We start from the raw sequence: 19,367 nt of genomic DNA on the forward strand, positions 1-19,367 counted from the left end.
TTTGGTGAGCCAATTTAATGTAAGCTTAAAAACAGTATAAGGAATTTTGACTCTTCCTGTTTCCAATCTAACAGGACAATCAGGTGTATTGATACTAAGATGTAAAATTTTCTAAAAAACGATATTTGTATCCTTTCCAACTGGTCAGCACATCTCATTCTCCAGACATTTAAAATTAATGTTGCTGTAATTTTATTAGGTTTTGTATTATTTTCCGGAACACCCATTAGCAAAACATTTTTTCCTGTTTGTTTTCTATCAGCCAGCTCTATCAGGATATTTTGTGTAGGAGCAGATTTTATTTTCTGAATTTTAAGGTTCAGCTGTTCGTTTTCTCTTATTTGAACTCCTATTTCTGAGACGCAAGCTTCAATTTTTTCTACTGAGAATTGACTAAATTGTGTGGTTTAGACGTTAATAGCGTTACTTAAATTAGCAAACTGAGCCATAATTGCATTAAAGTGCATTGTGCTAACATCTACTTCTGTTATACAATTTTCACACTTCCATATCAATACAGTTGCAGATGAAAAATTTAAGGATTGGGGTCGAGTTCAAATACCGTGCCATGTTGTTTTGCATCCAGATCATTCTAATTTGCTATAATCTGTCGCTGATATAATTTTAATTTTATAGCATGCGTGACAATTCAAATTAATTTTAAAAATATTAACTGTAATATTATAGATATAACGAATTGCTGAACTTTTTTATCCCTTTTGAGCCCTTTTACCTTATATTTGAAGAACTATATATCTGAGCCCAGTGAACCGATTTTACCTTGCAAGATCTCATATTGTTTTTGTTATAATGTCAACTTTTTGATAAAATAACCTAAAACCCACAGAAACTAAGTTTTATTTTATAGGAAAAGAAGAATGAAAAAAAAACTTTATGATTTTGAATTAATTGTCAAAATTTAAACAAACGAAGAAAAAATTGTAAAAACCGATAAATGAAAGGATTTTTAAAACCTTTTAAACGAACGTTGGTAAATTAAAATCCACCTAATAAATTGGAAGATACAGCTATTTAAATATTGTCAGTTTTTCGAAAATGGCATTTTTTATCATTTGTAAACTGATAGTAGGTTTTCCTGATAATCTAAAATAACATAAAAATTTCGATCAAGATAGTTCTATATGTATACAATAATGTCTACTTATTGAATTTCTTGGCCCGGACCCTTAACTATTTTTTTGATCACCTAAAAATTGAGCTTTTTGCTTCACTCGCCAGTTAAATAAAAAAAAAAAAAAGTTCGACTCGAGTAGTCGAACAGTGCGGACGTGCTTTAGTAGGGAGCAACTGACCTGACGTCAACGGGGCTTTTCAGCTCCACGGTGGGTAAGACACCGTTAGTGGCGAAGGCACTTGACTTGTATTAAAGCGAAGAGCGGATGGTATTTTGTTATTAGCTTAAACCGCAGAGAGACTGATTTTATAGGCCTCTCTCGGAGGGCTATAACAAATAACATTCCGTTGAAAAATACGGGAAATCTGTATGGTGTCGCCAGGGATGACACTGTAAGGCCTAGTTTTGAACCTAGGTCGGACAGAAACGGCCCCTGCGCATACAGAGTAAGAAACATCAAGTGGAACCCTCCTGGAAACAGGAGTGAACAACCGTGCTAGGGCCTGGGAAGACACCCAGAATCGGGTGGACAAACAAAAAACAGTGATCTTTCAAGTAGACAGCTCCCAAATGTCGTAGGTTTCTGCTGAAACCACCGAGCCTCCAGCTCACTTCGTTGAACAACCTTTCCAATCTCCCTATACCGAGTCAGGGTATGTACCTGTAAGTACAGCTCCCGACTCAATCCCTGTCATCCCACCATCTCCATCCATTTCATAGGAATCTGTTATGGATGCTGAGAATGTTTACCTATTTTCGGAAGAAGATAGTAGTAACGATGCGATTGACCCTCAGTCAATCAATTCCAAAATTGCCATTATGTCAAACGCGGACGAGAGATCTAACGCGGAATTTGCAAAGAAGTGTCTGATGTTCGATACTACAAATGTCTACAATGCTCGGCGCAGAGAGGACGGAAAAGCTCGGTGAAAAGACCATGCTACAGCCCAGGGCAAAGCCCTGAGAAACAAAAAAAGGACGAAACTGCAAGTCATATACAATTACTCATCCAAAAAAATGGATGAAATGCAGACGAGCCATAACAGGCAAATAGAGGCACTGATGGAACAACTATCAGAACTCCGCAGGGAAATAAGAACAAAGGATCGCGAAAATAAAGAATTAGTTGCGCGAATAGTGCAACTAACCGAGAAGAAGGAGGAGCCAAAGGCACCCGTAAAGTGCGTGCGCGAGACGAGTGGCAACCGACAAAATGAATTTAGGGTCGAAAAACCAGAAAAAATCATCAAGCAACACGAAAAGGTCGAAAAACCGAAAATCGTGGAGCCTGAAAACGATCCATGTGAGAAGGGATGGCATTAAGTAGCAAAGAAGTCCGAGAAGAAAAAGGGAACCACTGCTAAAAGCAGCGACGAAGCCACGCCCACAGAAACTGTGAGCGTAGCACAAAAACAACGAGCTCTTGTCGAAAAACGACAAAAAAAATGATGGATGACGAGATCAAAGCTCGTCAATCCAGAAGAGCCCAAAGGGATGATAATCAGGAACAAAAACCAAGCACAAGTAAAAATACAAACAATGAACCAGTGGTTCCCACCACGGAAAAGCAATCAAAATTGCCAAAACCACCGGCAATAATATTAAAATCAGTAGGAGAAAGTCAGAATATCCTGCGCAAAGCGGCAGAGAAAGCCATCATATCTGACAACAAATTTGCGAAATCTGGGCGATCTGTAGTAATACAGACCAAAAGCAGAGAGGGGTACCTAGAGATGGTGAAAATACTAGAAAACCACAAACCGGCTGTCGACTTTATAGCATACCCTATCGACGCACCAAAGACGAAAAGGCTTGTAATCAGAGGATGACAAGTCAATATGGACTTAAAAACAATTGCAAAAGCAATTGAGGACAAAAGCATCGACCTAATAAAAATCGAATCAGTCAGATCACTGAGAGAGGGGAAAAAAAGTTCTACCTCTCTACAAAATCACTGTTCCTGAAGAAGAAACAGAAAAAGTACGAAAACTAAACAACCTTTGCTACCTTCGGATAAATATCGAAGATGAAATCAGACAGCAACGAGACGTTCTTCAATGCTACAACTGTCAAAACTTCTACCATGGATCCAGTGCCTGCCACTGCGCCTCGCGCTGCGTGAAATGCGGAGATTACCATAGATCGTCAGAATGCCAGAAGGACAGAGAAACCGCAGCCAAATGTGCCAACTGCGGAGAGGCATACACAGCCAGTTACAGGGGGTGCTCAAAAGCACCAAAAAGGAAAACAAAAACAACAACTCCTCCAAAATTCAAAGATGCACCAAGTGCACCCACCACCCGGCCTAACGTAAGTTATGCCGCAGCGACAAAAGCAGCGGAACCTCCAAAAGCTGCTCCTGTAACTCAAACAAGCGCCTCCACCAACAGCGATAAACTTATCGCTGCCATGAACAATCAGCTAAGAGCTTTCACAGACCACTTCTCGGGTATGTTCTAGAAAATTACACTAGTCCTCGATGCAATGAGCAGATGTAGAACCGAATAATGCCAGAACAGTTGGACGAACTGCAGATCGGGTCGTGGAATTCGGGCGGGATTCGTTCGAAAATTAACATCTTAGACGAGTTTACCAACCGACTCGCTATAGATGTCATGGCCTTACAAGAGACTAAAATAGTCGAAAGAATCAAAACAAAGATTCCAGGCTATGTCATCTATAGAAACGATCACAGAGCTAACTCTAATGGCACGGCCATAATGGTAAAAAGGCAAATAGATCACCATCTGCTGCCTACGCCAAATGGCCTTGTCACCATGGAAGCAACAATAGTCCGAATCGTCGCGGCCAACGAAACGCTGAAAATAGTTTCGGCGTACGTAAGACCGAACGAGCCGGTACTAAGAGAAGACTTAGATCTAATATTAAATTCAGACGAACCCACGGTAATTATCGGCGATCTGAACGCTAGATCGCCCAACTGGTTTGACAGACAGACAAATGCGAACGGTAGATGACTCTGTGCCTATCTCAAAAACAAAAACAACACCATTGTAGCGGGCCCAATGGACCCAACGTGCTTCCACGGACAACTTCCCTCGCACATAGACTTAGCAATTCTACACAATATAGGGCAACAATATGAAATAAAATCAATAAACGAAGGCGATTCCACACACAACGTAATCGTCATGACCCTAGGCGCAGTGGAACTAAATCCACTGCAGCCCCATCAAATAAAGAAAACAAACTGGCCTAACTTCAGGAGAGTAGTGAGCGAAAACATCGGGGCAATCCCAACAATTAACAACATAGAAGAACTGGAAGAAAGTATAGCAAGATTAGAGCAAACAATAATAAATGCCATCGCTGCCAGCTCAAAAACGGAGACAAAAACAACACTAAAGGGTAGATTCCAAGAAATATCAAATGAGCTAAAAGATCTCATCAAAGAAAAGAACAGAAAAAGAAGAAGAGCACAAAGAACAAGGAATCAAAAAGACAAAAGAACTGCTAATGAACTAGACAGAGAAGTCAAAAGAAGACTAAACGAACACAGAAACGAATATTGGGACAAATACATCCAAGAACTAAATCCTAATAAATCTGCATTCTAGAAAGTATCAAAAATACTCAGAAAAGATAAAAAACTCATACCGCCTCTACATGGAGAAAACGGAATGGTATACACAGAGCAAGAAAAAGTAGGGGTAATGCGAAATACACTAGAATCTAACAATATGAAAAACTTTCACCCGGCAGAAAATCTAGACTTCACGGAGGAAGTAGAAAGAAGCGCTAGTAGACGCTTAAGGAGAAGAAAGGGCATAATTGGCCTAGAACATACAAGTCCGGAAGAGATCAAAGAAATAATTAAAATATTAAATCCAAAGAAATCAGCTGTATTCAACGGTATTCTTAGACTAAGATACTTTCCTGACAGATGGAAAGAAGCAGAAGTAATTATGATAGAAAAACCAGGGAAAAACGGGAGCTTTCCACAGAATTACCGACCAATCAGTCTCCTATCTTCATTAAGTAAGATAGCCGAAAGAATAATATTAAAGAGACTGCAAACTGAGACAGAAGCAATCGGAACGATTCCAGAATCACAATTCGGCTTCAGATCAAATCACTCCTGCGAACTACAGGTACTTAGGCTAACCGAATTCATCACTAAAGGTTATAATGACAGAATGTATACTGCTGCAGCCTTCCTAGACGTCAGTAAGGCCTTTGACAGACTCTGGCATGAAGGCCTGCTTTTTAAAATGAGCCAATATGGATATAGTGAGGCAATGACATGTCTCCTTGCATCATACCTGACAAACCGGAGATTCAGAGTTCGTATAGGGCCTACCCTGTCCGAAGTCGGAACTCTGGAGGCAGGTGTGCCGCAGGGAACGGTGTTATCTCCATATCTATACACCATATATACGGCAGACACACCAAACGACCGTAAAACACTGCTTAGCCTATACGCAGACGATACGGCAATCGCAACAAGCAACAGAAATGTAAACTTCGCAACAAGAGACTTACAACGACTCTAAACCGACTGCACGCATGGAGCATAAAGTGGAAAATTGCACTCAACCCGGAAAAAACACAGGCCGTCATGTTTAGGAAAAGAAGACAAACACCCAATATGGAATTAAGATTAGCCAATGAAAACGTAGAATGGAGCAATCAAGCTAAATACCTAGGAGTGACCCTTGATCACAAGCTCACATTCACTGAACATGTAAACCAAACAGTATATAAAACCAAACTAACAAAGACGCAACTTGCCTCGCTAATCGGGAAGAAAAGCAAATTAAACTTCTTTACGAAAATAAGAGTAGCAAATAGCATAATCCTTCCAACATTAACTTATGCATCAGCAGGTTGGGGGCATACTTGTAAATCAAACAGGAAGAAAATACAAGTAGCACAAAATCAGCTAATAAGAGATGCTTTAAATGTACCGAAATATGTACCATTAAGGTACTTATACAGAGACACGAACCAGAAAAAAATCCTACATACAATGAATGAAAAAGCATATGAAATCTTCAATGAAATAAGAAACCACCCCAACAGAAAGCTGAGAGAGCTGACGGATTATGACGAAAATATTAGGACGACACATAGACGGCCTAAACAACAAATAGCTGGATATGTCCCAATAATAAGATAATAACACAAAGATTGAGATAGGCACAGATTAGTCAAAGGCAATGCGGATTAGAAGTAGGAAAAAAAAGGATAAGAACTGGGGTCTGGCATTTTAGAGTTCCGGACACCAGGCCTTGCTCACCAAAAAAATATCTTAGTTTTTAGTCTTAGTTTTTAGTCTTAGTATTAGTATAAAATAGGCGCAAAAATACCTTCTTATTCCGCGAACAAATTATAGTGGCAGGGAATAGCTTAGTACCTATTCATAGTTTTCCGGGTCTTCAACCACAATATGCGCGACACTGATCCCGTCGCACACATGCAAACACATGCGATATAGTACAAAGAAAACCATAAGTTCTCTTTGTACAGCCAAACTCTTTGGCTTAGGCCCTTAAGGCAGGTCTATTTGGGAGACCAGCACGCGAAATCTGAGCATCGAGGCCATGTGCGACAAGCTTGGGCTTGGTGGCCAGACCAGTCGGGTGCCCAGCTGGCGAGGAGAACAAATTAATTTTTGCCAAATCGGCAGCTGAGTGACCGAACGCACACTTTCCCTGTGCGGAGGGGCACCAACCTAGGTTGGTGCCTCTCCACGCAGGGCACACACTTTTTAGGGACTCCAGTCCAATGTAATGCTAATACCAAATTAAATTCAGTAAAGTAAATAGGGAGAAAAGCTCTTAGCTACCCCTTAAGTTTAGGTGGCCTAACCACAATCATGTAGATACGGAGGGTGTTGTTTATTACCCAAATCGCCTGACGTAAAGTTCATAAGCCTTCGCTGCGTATGTCAGACGTAGTGAAGGGGTGGTGGAAAAACCTGGGGGTCAGATAGGTACCGATCCAGAATGATTAGCTCTTCTGGAGCGAGACCGGTTTGATCTTCGGACATGTGGATCCCGCTGACTAGCAGTGGTATACACATGTCACTAGGTGTTGGGTGGAACGCTCGCGTGTGTGTGTTAAATAAAAAAAAATTAACCTCTAGGACACCTCGCTATTTTTTTGGTTTTCATCAATATTTAGTTGTTTGAATATAATTCAGAAAAGCTGCAGTATTATTTTACCAATAATACATTTTTTTATTGATTTTTTGTTGTGGCACAAGTACCATAGAACCTACAGAAATATTTTTGTTAAATGTGGCCACTCGGCATGCAACTATTGCTGCACTTTTCTGTTGTAACTGTCTATTCGTGGATTTGCTTGTTACTTTTTTACACTGTTTGATCATTTGTAATCTTACTTTCGGCGAGTGCAGTTTATCATAGTGCAGAGAGGTAAAACAATAAAAATCCACAAGGAAACAAAGTTCCTGTATTTGGCTGTATACCATATATTAAAAAATTTTGAATAAAATCCTTTATAAAAAGGTATATAAAAAAAAAAAAAAAAATTTATATACCTTTTTATAAAGGATTTTATTTAAAATTTTTTAAAACAATAAGTTATGAGAAAGAACAATGTCAAATTCTAGACGAGATGTTATCCTATAATGAATGCGACGAATTATTTACCTAGTGAAAAAGGTGGTAAAAAACCAGAGGAAAATATGAGCTGCTGAGAATTATTATGTAAGGAAGGATCCAAGGAAGAAGAAGCATAGAAAGAAGACGCATCTCCTGGCTGAAGAACCTTAGACAATGGTTTAACTGTAGTAGTTCACTACAACTTTTCAGAGCAGCAGCCAACAAAGTGACCATAGCCGTTATGATATCCAACCTCCGATAGGAGATGGAACTTTAAGAAGAAGAAGAAAAAGGTGGTGGAAGCAATACCTCCTCACGCAAATTTCCTGTACGAAAACGTAAAAAAGTACAACACATGATTAGTAAGGACGATGGTATTCAAGATATACCCAGTGCTTCTACTGCTCAGAGCAAGTAACACCCATTTTGCTACATATCGTCTTTGTAAAGTTTAAAATTTTTTTTAATTTACTAATGTTTGTATTTTGAGAACGATTTCCGAAGTGGAAATTGAAACGCCAATAAACGTATTTTAACCTTTAATTGTGGCTTATTCCCATTTAAATATAAATTTTACGGTTTTGTAAATCGTTTCATTAAAAAGTTGACACTACAACAAAAAAATGTGATATAGTGAGTTAAAGCTTACTACCCTAATAAATGCATCTTTTAGACTTCTCTTAGATATGTTCCCATTCTTTGGAAAACTGCAGAAGTCATAGTGATAACCAAAGTAAGACAGGATAACCATGAATTAACATCATACGGGTCAATTTCCATACTTTCCATAATCTCAAAAATATAGGAAAAATTGCTACTACGAAAAATTAACCAAATAATTGAACAAAAAAATATTATTGCGACAAACCAATTTGGATTTCGTGATAAACAGTTAACAGTTAACCGGATTAATCGAATAATAAATAAAATAAAGAAAGCATTGGAAGGTGACAAAATTTTTATAGCAGTATTCCTTTATATCGCAAAAGCATTTGACAAAGTATGGCACGAAGGCCCGTTGATGAAGCTACAGAAAATATTTCCTATGCAACTCGTTGAAATATTGCGGTCATACCTACATCAGCGAACATTTAGAGTTAAATGGAAATTTAGAAACGCTTTAGAACCGAATACTTAGAAATACTGTAGGTGCTCCTTGGTATATTCGGAATGACAATTTACGTAGAGACCTTAAAGTCGAATCGATTTCAAATAAAATTAAGAAAGTCGCCAAGAGACATGAAGAGAGGCTCCATAAGCATCTCAACCATGAAGTACTTCTGCTTTTTGTCAACCAAACCCAGATGTAAAGGCTCGAGAGAACTTAACCGTTTGAACTTGTGTAATATGTAAAGTTATGCAAGGCTTAGTTAGTGTTGTGCATTGTAGCCACATCAAGGAAGAGAGCAGGCAGCGCTGTGCTGTGTAACCACATCTAGCTTACAAACAAATCAGGTTAAAGAAATAATGCTGATTAATCTTGTAGATTAGGTACATTCTTATTGTTTAAAATCAAAAAAAAATTGTGAGTTAAAACTGGTCTACTGGGTTCAGAGATATAGCTCGTTAGTAGAAAGTGCTATTTTTGATCTTTTCTAAGTGCATATCCCATGTGTAACTAGAGATCTAAAACCCCCCCTTCTACAAAAGTGATCAAAAAGTAGTAAAAATATTGCTCGTATATATATATATATATATATATATATATATATATATATATATACGAGCAATATTTTTATATATATGTATCTTCTTCTTCTGGTTCCTATCCGTTTCGGATGTTGGAAATCATATTGGCAATCATGACCTTACTCGCTGCGGCTCGAAACAGCATATATATGTATATATACATATAAATTTAATACTATAGGTAGTAGCTCCAAAAAAGGCGAAACTTAAAGCTGCAGAAGACGAATTTACCACCATGATGACAATGTTACTGGAGAAGAGAGCTCAGGTGAAGAAATTGGAAGAACAATTGGCAATTCTGCGGGAACAGTTAGATATAGCTCAAAAAAAGCAACAAGAATTACAGGCTGAAGTTGACTTATGTAATAATAAGTTATTACGAGCGAAAAAATTAATCGGTAAGATAATTTATGAATCGTTTATAGTACAAGATCACTATGTTCATAACATAGTTAATCAAACTCAAATTTTTTCATATATTTAAAATTAGTAGAATACGTTAATACTAGGTTGCCGTTCTAAATGTGGCTGCAAATATTTTTTAAACAAAAATTTCATTTCGTTTATTTATTTTTTAAATAAAATACGCTGCTCGTGTTGCATATGTATGTTTTTTATGTAAAATTAAAGCTATTTTTTTTAATATAATAATATAAGATTGCCTGAGAAAAAACCAACGACACTGCTTTGACAAGTGCTAATATATTGGACAAGTGTTATATTGTACTAACTATCGACCATTCGACGCATGTTTTAAAAACTCACACAACTGATACTTCAAAGCAGTGGCTTTGCGGCTTTATTTTACTTTATCTTTGATACCTCGCGTGATTTACAGCTGGTAACCCTAATTTGCGACAATTTTTCTCGGGCAACCTGAGAGACCTATTAAGAAAAATGTTAGCTTTAATTTGATATAAAAAACATTTATATACGTCATGAGCAGCGTATTTTGCGTATTTTATTAAAGATATAAATAAACAAAATAATATTTTTGTTTAAAAATGAATTACTATCTCGTAATTTAATTAAAAATATTTGCGGCCTTAAGTATATAAAAATCTAAGTTTAGTTAACTACATTATGAACGTAGTGATGTTGCAGTGGGATCTTAGACTTTAAATCTTTACAGAAATTAATACATTTTAGTTATTCTCTTATATTTAATGTTCTGCATTTAATGTTAAAATACAAATAAACTCTTTTTTTATTCTATGTCCGTTTGAATATGCATTTATCTTCGTTAAACAAACTCAAACAATAATTTATACAAAAATAAAGTTTTTATCAAATACTTAGAAAAGCAATTTTAAACTGGCGAGTTACTGAAATAAGTCCCTTCTTTACTCTACATTTCAGTGAGTTGTTGGATCACTTCTGTATTTTTGATAATACTAAGGCACATTGTTTACTAAGAAGCGATTTTAAAAATTCTAGAAATCAGGTCGTTATATTTAAGTAAATGAATTGCAATTTTTGCTTATGTTTGTTTGTACACCAAACGAAAAATAAAAAAGGTTTATGCTTGGAATAAAGCTGTGAAATAGGATACTAAAATTGGACTCGCAATAAAAGCACAATATGTAGGAAATTGCATAACTAGTAGCTACCACAAACTACCATAGTAGAAGATGGATAGGAAGCTTAATCAGGAAAGAGACAAAAGATAAAACAAAGCGGTCAACAGGAGAGTGGAGACCTAAAAAAGTAAAAGAAATAGTAAAATACTAAGAGGAAAATAAACGGATGACATGGAGATAACGGAATACGTCGAAGACACTGGGAAGAATATATCTAGGAATAGAGTGAGGTGCTGAAAAAAATAATGTTATTTGATTATGATATTTGTTATAAAGTTTATTAATACGATTAACACAGTAGGGTAAATGATAGTCGTTGGCCATTATATAGTGATTGGCCATGTTAACATAAATTTATAAATATTATGAATCTCTGCTGTTACCGCACTTCTTGTTGTCGCCAGTTTATTTGTTTACAGGTAAAAACTTACTAATTTCTAAAGGATTGTACACTTGTTTTTGATCCATTGTAAAGTTTATCGTTGTAGATATAGATATAATTTTGCATGAGTTATTAAAGAAGGTCACAACTGATCAACTTTTGAGTCCCAAACCCAAATATTTTTAGATTACAAAAAATGCGCCAAATTATTATGCCAATAACTATATCAGTAATTTAGGTATATAAACAGTTATTGGCCAAGCGGCCAATTACTGTGTTAAATTTCTAAAATATGTTTTCAGATATAGGTAATTTGTTTTCCATAAAAATGGGCACTGTAACTTACGTTATTTTTATTGTTGCATTTACATATTCAACAGTCGTTGGCCGTAGGCTAATTACTATATTTCAGCGTGGCCAATCACTATCGCAATGCTTTTTTTCAGTTACAACATGCTAAAGGTCTCTGCAGGTGTTTCTTACCGAAAAAAATAGAAAGAATGTATAATTAAGACTAAAGAGAAGCTTCCAAGTTATATCAGATTCCTCGAGCAACACTTCAGTTCCGATCAAGTACCAGATTTAAGAATAAAGTTTCTCCTGGATCTAACCCAGTATTAACTTCAGAAGAAAAAGTAGTTCTAGAAAGATGGATTTTGACTTTATACAAGAAAAGATTTCCACGTAAAATAGAAGACATTCAAGATTCTGTGAAATATTTCCTTGACGCAGTCCATAGAGAAAATCCGATTAAAGATAACCATCCAGGAAGAGGATGGAATCACTCCTTCTTAAAACTTCACCTAAATATAACTCTAAAAACCGCAGAAGGAATAACAGTAGCTAGCCCAGTTGTAGCCGAAGCAGACATAAGAAACTGGTTTACTAATGTGAAAAACTATTTAAAGGAAAAACAATTGAAGTTCTTGAAGATCCCAGCATAATCTACAATGGAGACGAAACCTGTTTTTGACGTTGTTTAAAAAACAAAAAAGTTCTTGCATCAAGAGGAGCGAAAAATGTTTATGAAATACAACATTATTCAAAAAATATTATCACAGTGATGTTTACATTTTCAGTTTGTAGTGTTATGACCCCACATATGATTATCTATGTTTACAAAAGACTGCCAGCCGAAATTGTTAAATCTGTACCTGACACCTGGGGAATTAGGTGCAGTGATAACGGTTATTTAAAAGATCAGCTGTTCCACGAATATATAGGAAACATACTTTATTCTTACCTAAGCAAAAATAACGTCAAATTTACAATAGCCTTACTCATTGATGGTCACAGTACACATTTAACCTATAAAATAAGTGAATTATGCACAAAGCTACAGATAATTCTAATTGCTGTATACCTTAACTCGAATCGAATTATGCAACCTGCAGGTGTAGCCGGCTTTAAGCCCTTAAAAGAAGGATGAAAAAGCGGTGTATTAAAGTTTCGGAGAGAGTACCCCACTAAAGTTGTAACACAGTACAATTTTGCTGCAGCTTTAAAAACAAAGGTTAATAGCAAAACCAGACAATATTAGAAATGGTTTTCGTGCCTGTGGGTTTTTTCCTTAGAATGTATTTGCAATTGATTATTCTAAATGCTTTGGCAAAACAAAAGAACAAGATAAAGACACGGAGGTCAGTGAAATTATATTCAAAACATCTAAAAACGTCGCTGGAGAGGAAAAAATGGAAAACTTTGTTGAAACGGATAAACATAGTTCCGATTTTTTGACGTTATATTTTTCAATTTTTGAAGGCAAGTCTATCCGTTAATACTGATTAAATGAAAGATATGGATAAACGCGAAGATACATAGCAGCAGGGAGGAACGAACCAATTCCATGGGAGAATCCAATCTAAAATCTGTGAGCCAGAATTAAATCTTGAAATCGTAAATTTAAAGGATGAAAAAATGAGGGTTTTATTAAGCATACTTCAAAAATTATTATAAATAATCAAATACACATTGAAACATTGAAAATATTCCTGTAATAGTAGAAGAAAATACTAGCTTAGAAATACAGATCCAGAATCCGTAACAAGTAGAGCAGGTGACATAGAAAACAATGATCCCAATACGAAATTTCCTCTTAATGTAAGTGTTAATAGATATGGAACCAAGAAAGTATCTAAAATAGTACACGATACCATATAAAATGTATTTCTAAAAAATAAGATGAAATCCTCCGAAATGGAGAACTTTTTGTGCAACGTTTGTTTTGACAAGATATCATTTTAATTGGTTTGTAATTTCTTTGCATTTAAATGTAAATTAAAAAAGTCAATAATTGCGTGAGTGCTTCCTTTCCAATCACTGGGTGTAAATTTTTTATATTAGAGCCGGCCATTACCTGCAAAAATACATTTTAATAATAATATTATATGTTTAGTGGTTGACACATAAGTACATAGAGATTTTTTTGTAGATGCCCAAATTAAAAGAGGGTGCACAATACGAAAAAAATTCTGAAGAAGATGTTGCTCTTGCGTTGAAGTCCATCGAAGATGGGATGTCACAAAGACAAGCTTCCCAGGCGTTTAAAGTATCACATCAAACTCTTCAGTTTAGAAGAAGAGATAAGTTTACTAATAGGATTACTTTAGGACCAAGCAGTGATTTTGTCCAGTAAGAAAGAGGCTATTTTAGAAGAATGGATAGTGACAAGTTACAAAAAAGGATTTCCAGTTAGGAAAGTAGATATTCAAGATTCGATTAAGGAATTTTTATATTCAAACTCACGAGAAAACCCAATTAAGGAAAATTTTCTAGGAGGAGGCCTGGTATCGATACTTTCTTAAGCGCCATGACATTTTAACTCACCCAAAACCAGAAGCAGTTACTTCGGCCAGTTCAGTTTTTTTAGAAGGAAATGTCCGTAAATAGTTTTTTTAGTCAAAGAATATTTAAAAAGTCAAACATTTATCTTATATTCTGCAAGACCCCACTAAAATTTTTAATGGGGATACAATATGCTTTTATCTGTTGCACCAATATTGAGTTACATTAGTATACCTACTGCTTAAAAGCTAAAACTATAAAAAATGGGTTTTAGGCAAGTGGATTATATTCATAAAACGCATCAGGAATAGACTTTACCAAATGTCTAAAAACAAAGAAGAGGCTAAGATGTATCCAGATAATAATACACAAGTATCGAAAAACATTTCACATAATATTCTGTTTATGTTTTAATTAATTCAAGAAAATAATTGGCGAATATACGGATATTACGATTTCGAACACCTAGAAATCAATAGAGCAATGGACACAAAAATAGAAAATATTTAAATTATTTTCGACGAAAATTTACTGTTTAGATTAGATGTAAATGAAGAGACAAAAAGCAACCAACATTTATTAAGTGACATGCCTTTCGAAGAAAATATGAAGACCGCTGAAAAAATAGAAGAATATTTTGCACTGTATGGGCATTTAGACGAATGACGTATACAGGAAAATAAAAAACAAACTTAGCATTTACAAGAAACTATGAAGACAAATCATACAAGTAACACAGAAAGACAAGTGTATGTACATAAATGTAACACAGAAAGGATCTGTAAAAAAATTCTTATCAGAAGATGTCTATAGAAGAAGAATTACTTATAGAGGACAATAAAGAAAATGTCTAAAATAATAGAAGCATTCGACATTTTGTGATTTGACCTAAAATACCATAAAGAAAAAGAAAAAAGCATAGCCACAGATTACAGTTTGTTTTAACTAATTTAGAAAGGAAAAAAAGTTCAGGTGAAGAAACTGGCGATTAAAAACAAGAGCAGGAAAGAAAAGAAGCACGTGAAACAGACAGATTATCAAATCAAAAAAAAAGCGACAATAAAATGGGAGAAAAAACATCAAAACAGGAAAGCAATAAAACGGCAGAGCGAAAGAAAACAAAAATGAAACTCAATTTAAACAAACACGATAATGCAGCAGGGACAAGTGGACAAGTGGACAATTAATACAAAAATACCCCAACGAAACGTAAGAAAAGTTTTCAGAAGTTCTGAAAGTGATTATGAACCCTAACATAATGACTTTCCTTATATTCCAATAGCTGGAAACTTTGTTTTATGTGTGCAGCATGTGTGCATGAATCCAGCCAAACATATCACAATTTGTGCATTATAAAAATTAGTCCTTCTGTAGATAAAGATAAAATTTTTTCTTGTAATACTGTTGTTAAACAAAATCGTTAAAAAAATTGTTTTTATTCTATTGTTAAAATCAATTATTGCTATAGTACAGCTAGGTGCCTACCTATTGTTTTAATAATATGACTTACCTATGCCAATTACTGGTATTCAACTGGCCAATAATTGAAAGTAAGTGGCCAATCTTTGAATATTTTACAAATACCAAAATGTTTAAAATACCAAATAAACATTGATTTAAATGACAAAAATATTTTTTTAAATCCTTTAGGAATAATTCGAACACACCAAAAAATAATATTAAGGTATATTTAAGTGAAATTTTATTTAAAAAAATTAAATTAACTGCATCTACCTTCTTAACTGGCCACTATATATAATTTACCCTAGGATACATAAATAATAAAAATATGTATCTAGGATACCTTAGCCTCTTAGTGGTGGCCAGCAACGATCTACTTACTATGGCAGTTATTATACGAATCATAAAGAGTCATAAAGAGGATACTTTAGTCTAATATTTGGTCTATTATTTAAATATATGGTTTTTAATAAAAATTAGTGCCTTAAATATTAATCAAACTCCAATGCTGAAGTGGCCAATCACTGTAACCTTTACCCTATTAGTTTTTCTCATCATTATATCATGCTACACAGAATCATAAAAAAATATTTTTTTAAATAAATACTATTTTTTTATACATTTTTTTTAGTTATTGAAAACTTTCAACAGCTATAACTGAAAACTATTTTTATTTATATTGTCTTTTTGACTAATTTATTAACTATTAATTATTTATAGTTACGTCGGTAACTATGTTTGTTTTAATTAAAAAATAATTATAAAATAAATGTAAATTTTAGGGGGATTGGGAGGTGAAAAAGACAGATGGACTACGGCAGCTGAAGTGCTCCAAGTACAGTACGACGGTTTAGCTGGAGATATTTTGTTATCTTGTGGAATTATTTCGTATCTCTCGCCGTTTAATAGTACTTTTAGAGTAATGTTAATGAAAACATGGCATCAATATGTTAAATCGTTAGGTATACCAACTGCTGAAGTTTTTGATATGGCGACAGTTTTAGGATCAGACGTAACTATTCAGAATTGGAATATAAACGGTCTCCCTAGGGATATGTTTTCAACAGAAAATGGTAAGCATAATATTTAGGAATATATACTAATTATTAGTTAGTTGTATTTTATATTATTCGAGATATAATTTTACTTTGTGTTGAAAAATTCAAATTCAGTGCTGATGATATCCATTACTAGATGCTATCAAATCTTTCAAAAATTAGTAATACTACGCTTCTGAATCTTTATAACGAAATTTTGTCACGCCGCGATGGCACGTTTATACTATTCTCCCGATCTTAACACCAGAAAAGGTATTAAAGAATTGGGATTCTTACCCTGCAATCGCTCTCCCTTCATATGTACTTAAAACATATGAAAGACTTATTAAAAACCGTCTGGAATTTCGTTTAGAAAAGAACGACCTATTACCAAAATCTCAGTTTGGTTTAAGAAAAAAAAAGACATTTATAGTTCCTTTACTTATAAAAAAAGCAGTGCTTCGTTTTTAGATATAAAAGAGGCTTATGACAATGTTAATCTACACATTCTATACATATGCTAAAATGTTGAAAATAGAAATACCTGAATCTGTAACATGAAACAAGCAACAACATTTTAAACAAGAAAAAGGTTAATGCGTGTTGATATCTTTTACCTTTATTTTACTATCCACTCGCATTAACCTTTTTCTTGTTTGAAATATTCTAAACGTTTGGTATTCCTTTCCTCAGGTAGCTTAGCTTCCTCCGTGGATGTGTTGGTTGTTGCTCTGGAAACCTCAGAGTCTTCTAACATTATTGCCACAAATTGGTAGCATTGCTCCTGTAGTGATTTTTTCCCAAGTTAATATGCTCCTTTTCTAACTTGGCTGCACAGTACTGAAGATGACTAATAGTCAGAAATACGTATATACGGTTGCCTTCCATCTTATAAACATATTTTATTATATATTTTTTCCTTTGTTGCGAACTATGCCGATATCTTTTACCTTTATTTTACTATCAACTCGCATTAACCTTTTTTTTATACATATATACTAGTATTTTTTTTTATTTAACATCCAATGTTTATTGCAATCTGTCTCATTATAAACAATAAGCAATATGTATAATATATGTACAATAACATAGTGGGAAGCTGCCCAGTGGCGAGCACCCTGGTAAAATATATAATATAATCTATGATATATCAATCAATTTAAACTTTTACTTAACATATGTAGTTTAATACAGGTAAACATAACTGACACACATATGAGAATTACAAGGCTAAAAACACAAATTAAGGAAAGATTTAGACAACACCAGAATAGAAACTTGTTATTTCACCGCACCATGACACTATGCTCTATTTTTCCTGATTTACTAGAGGTCCAAAGGGTCTGGTCGTTTTAATCTTCTTACGTGTGAAATGTTGAGCAGATCCGTGGCCAGCGGATTTGGATGGCAGGATAGTCTGTTTTTGTATACAGCAGATATTGCTTCGCAAACTGTTGGTAGCTGTAAATCGTGGTGTAATCTGTGGTTCATGATATACCAAGGGGCATTACAGATTGGCGCAATACTTTCGATTGGAAACGTTGAAATTTTTGTATGTTGGTATTACTTGCTGTACCCCAAATTTGTGCTGCATATTGCCATACCGGTTTTAAAATACATTTATATATCAGAAGTTTGTTCTCCAGGCTAAAATTTGATTTTAGACTCATGTACCAATACATTTTCCTGTAGATTATGCTGAGTTGAAGGCGTTTCTTTCAGATGTGGATGTCCCAATTAAGTTTGCTATCCAAATGGATTCCTAAGTATTTAACGACGGTATTAACTGGTAGTGGAGTGTTGTTTATAGAAACTGGTGGCGCGACACCTTTTTTTAAAGTAAACGTTATTTGTGTTGATTTTAAACTGTTAACTTGGACTCGCCACAGCTTAAGCCAGCTCTCTAGTTTAAGTAGGTGATTTTGTAATACCTGGGCTGCTTCAGCTGCTGTAGAATTTGAAGCCATGATAACTGTGTCATAGGCATATGTAGCGATTGTTGTATTGGTCGTCGTTGGGGGATCTGATGTGTATATTAAGTAGAGGGTGGGTCCTAGTATGCTTCCTTGTGGAACTCCGGAACAAACTGAAAACAGGTTAGTGATTTCCCCACCTCTTTTGACTTGAAAGAATCGATCTGTCAGGTAGGATCTTAAAAGTGAACTTATGGGATGAGTAAATATAGATTTAATTTTGGAGATAAGACCTACATGCCAAACTTTGTCGAATGCTTGAGAGACATCTAGAAATGCAGCAGTACAGTAATTTTTTTGTTCAAGCGATTTTCTGATAGTCTTTACCACCCTATGAATTTGCTCGATAGTACCATGTTGTTTCCTTAACCCAAACTGATAATTCGGTAAAACATTACTGTCATATAAAATAAGCTCCAGTCTTCTCAGAAAAAGCCGTTCAAATACTTTGGATATAATAGGCAACAAGCTAATAGGGCGGTATGAAGATACTTCCGTGTGATCCTTATTAAGTTTTAGAATCAGAACAATTTGAGCAACTTTCCATTGGAGTGGAAAATAACCTGTTTTTAATATTTAATTAAATATATAAGTAATTAAACTTACGCCTTCGTTGGGTAGATTTTTTAGTACTAAACTAGATATTAAGTCATATCCAGGTGACTTTTTAATTTCCAGATTATCAATTATTTCTTTGATTTCAGATTTCTTAACAGGTTTAATAGGTGGAGCCATT

At 34.9% G+C, this 19,367-nt stretch overlaps 1 protein-coding gene across 3 annotated transcripts in view; it reads left to right on the top strand.

Annotated features, from left to right (window-relative positions):
• The window catches only part of Dhc62B (Dynein heavy chain at 62B), a 279,647-nt gene that overhangs the window by 194,938 nt on the left and 65,342 nt on the right, over positions 1 to 19,367 (top strand). For all 3 annotated transcript variants that reach the window (XM_072529938.1, XM_072529940.1, XM_072529939.1), the window contains 2 exons: positions 9,596 to 9,812; positions 16,404 to 16,694. In XM_072529938.1, the coding sequence (XP_072386039.1) occupies positions 9,596 to 9,812; positions 16,404 to 16,694 (508 nt within the window). The remainder of the gene's footprint in view (positions 1 to 9,595; positions 9,813 to 16,403; positions 16,695 to 19,367) is intronic.

Source organism: Diabrotica undecimpunctata, chromosome 4 (genome assembly GCF_040954645.1).
Source record: "Diabrotica undecimpunctata isolate CICGRU chromosome 4, icDiaUnde3, whole genome shotgun sequence".
NCBI lineage: Eukaryota > Metazoa > Arthropoda > Insecta > Coleoptera > Chrysomelidae > Diabrotica > Diabrotica undecimpunctata.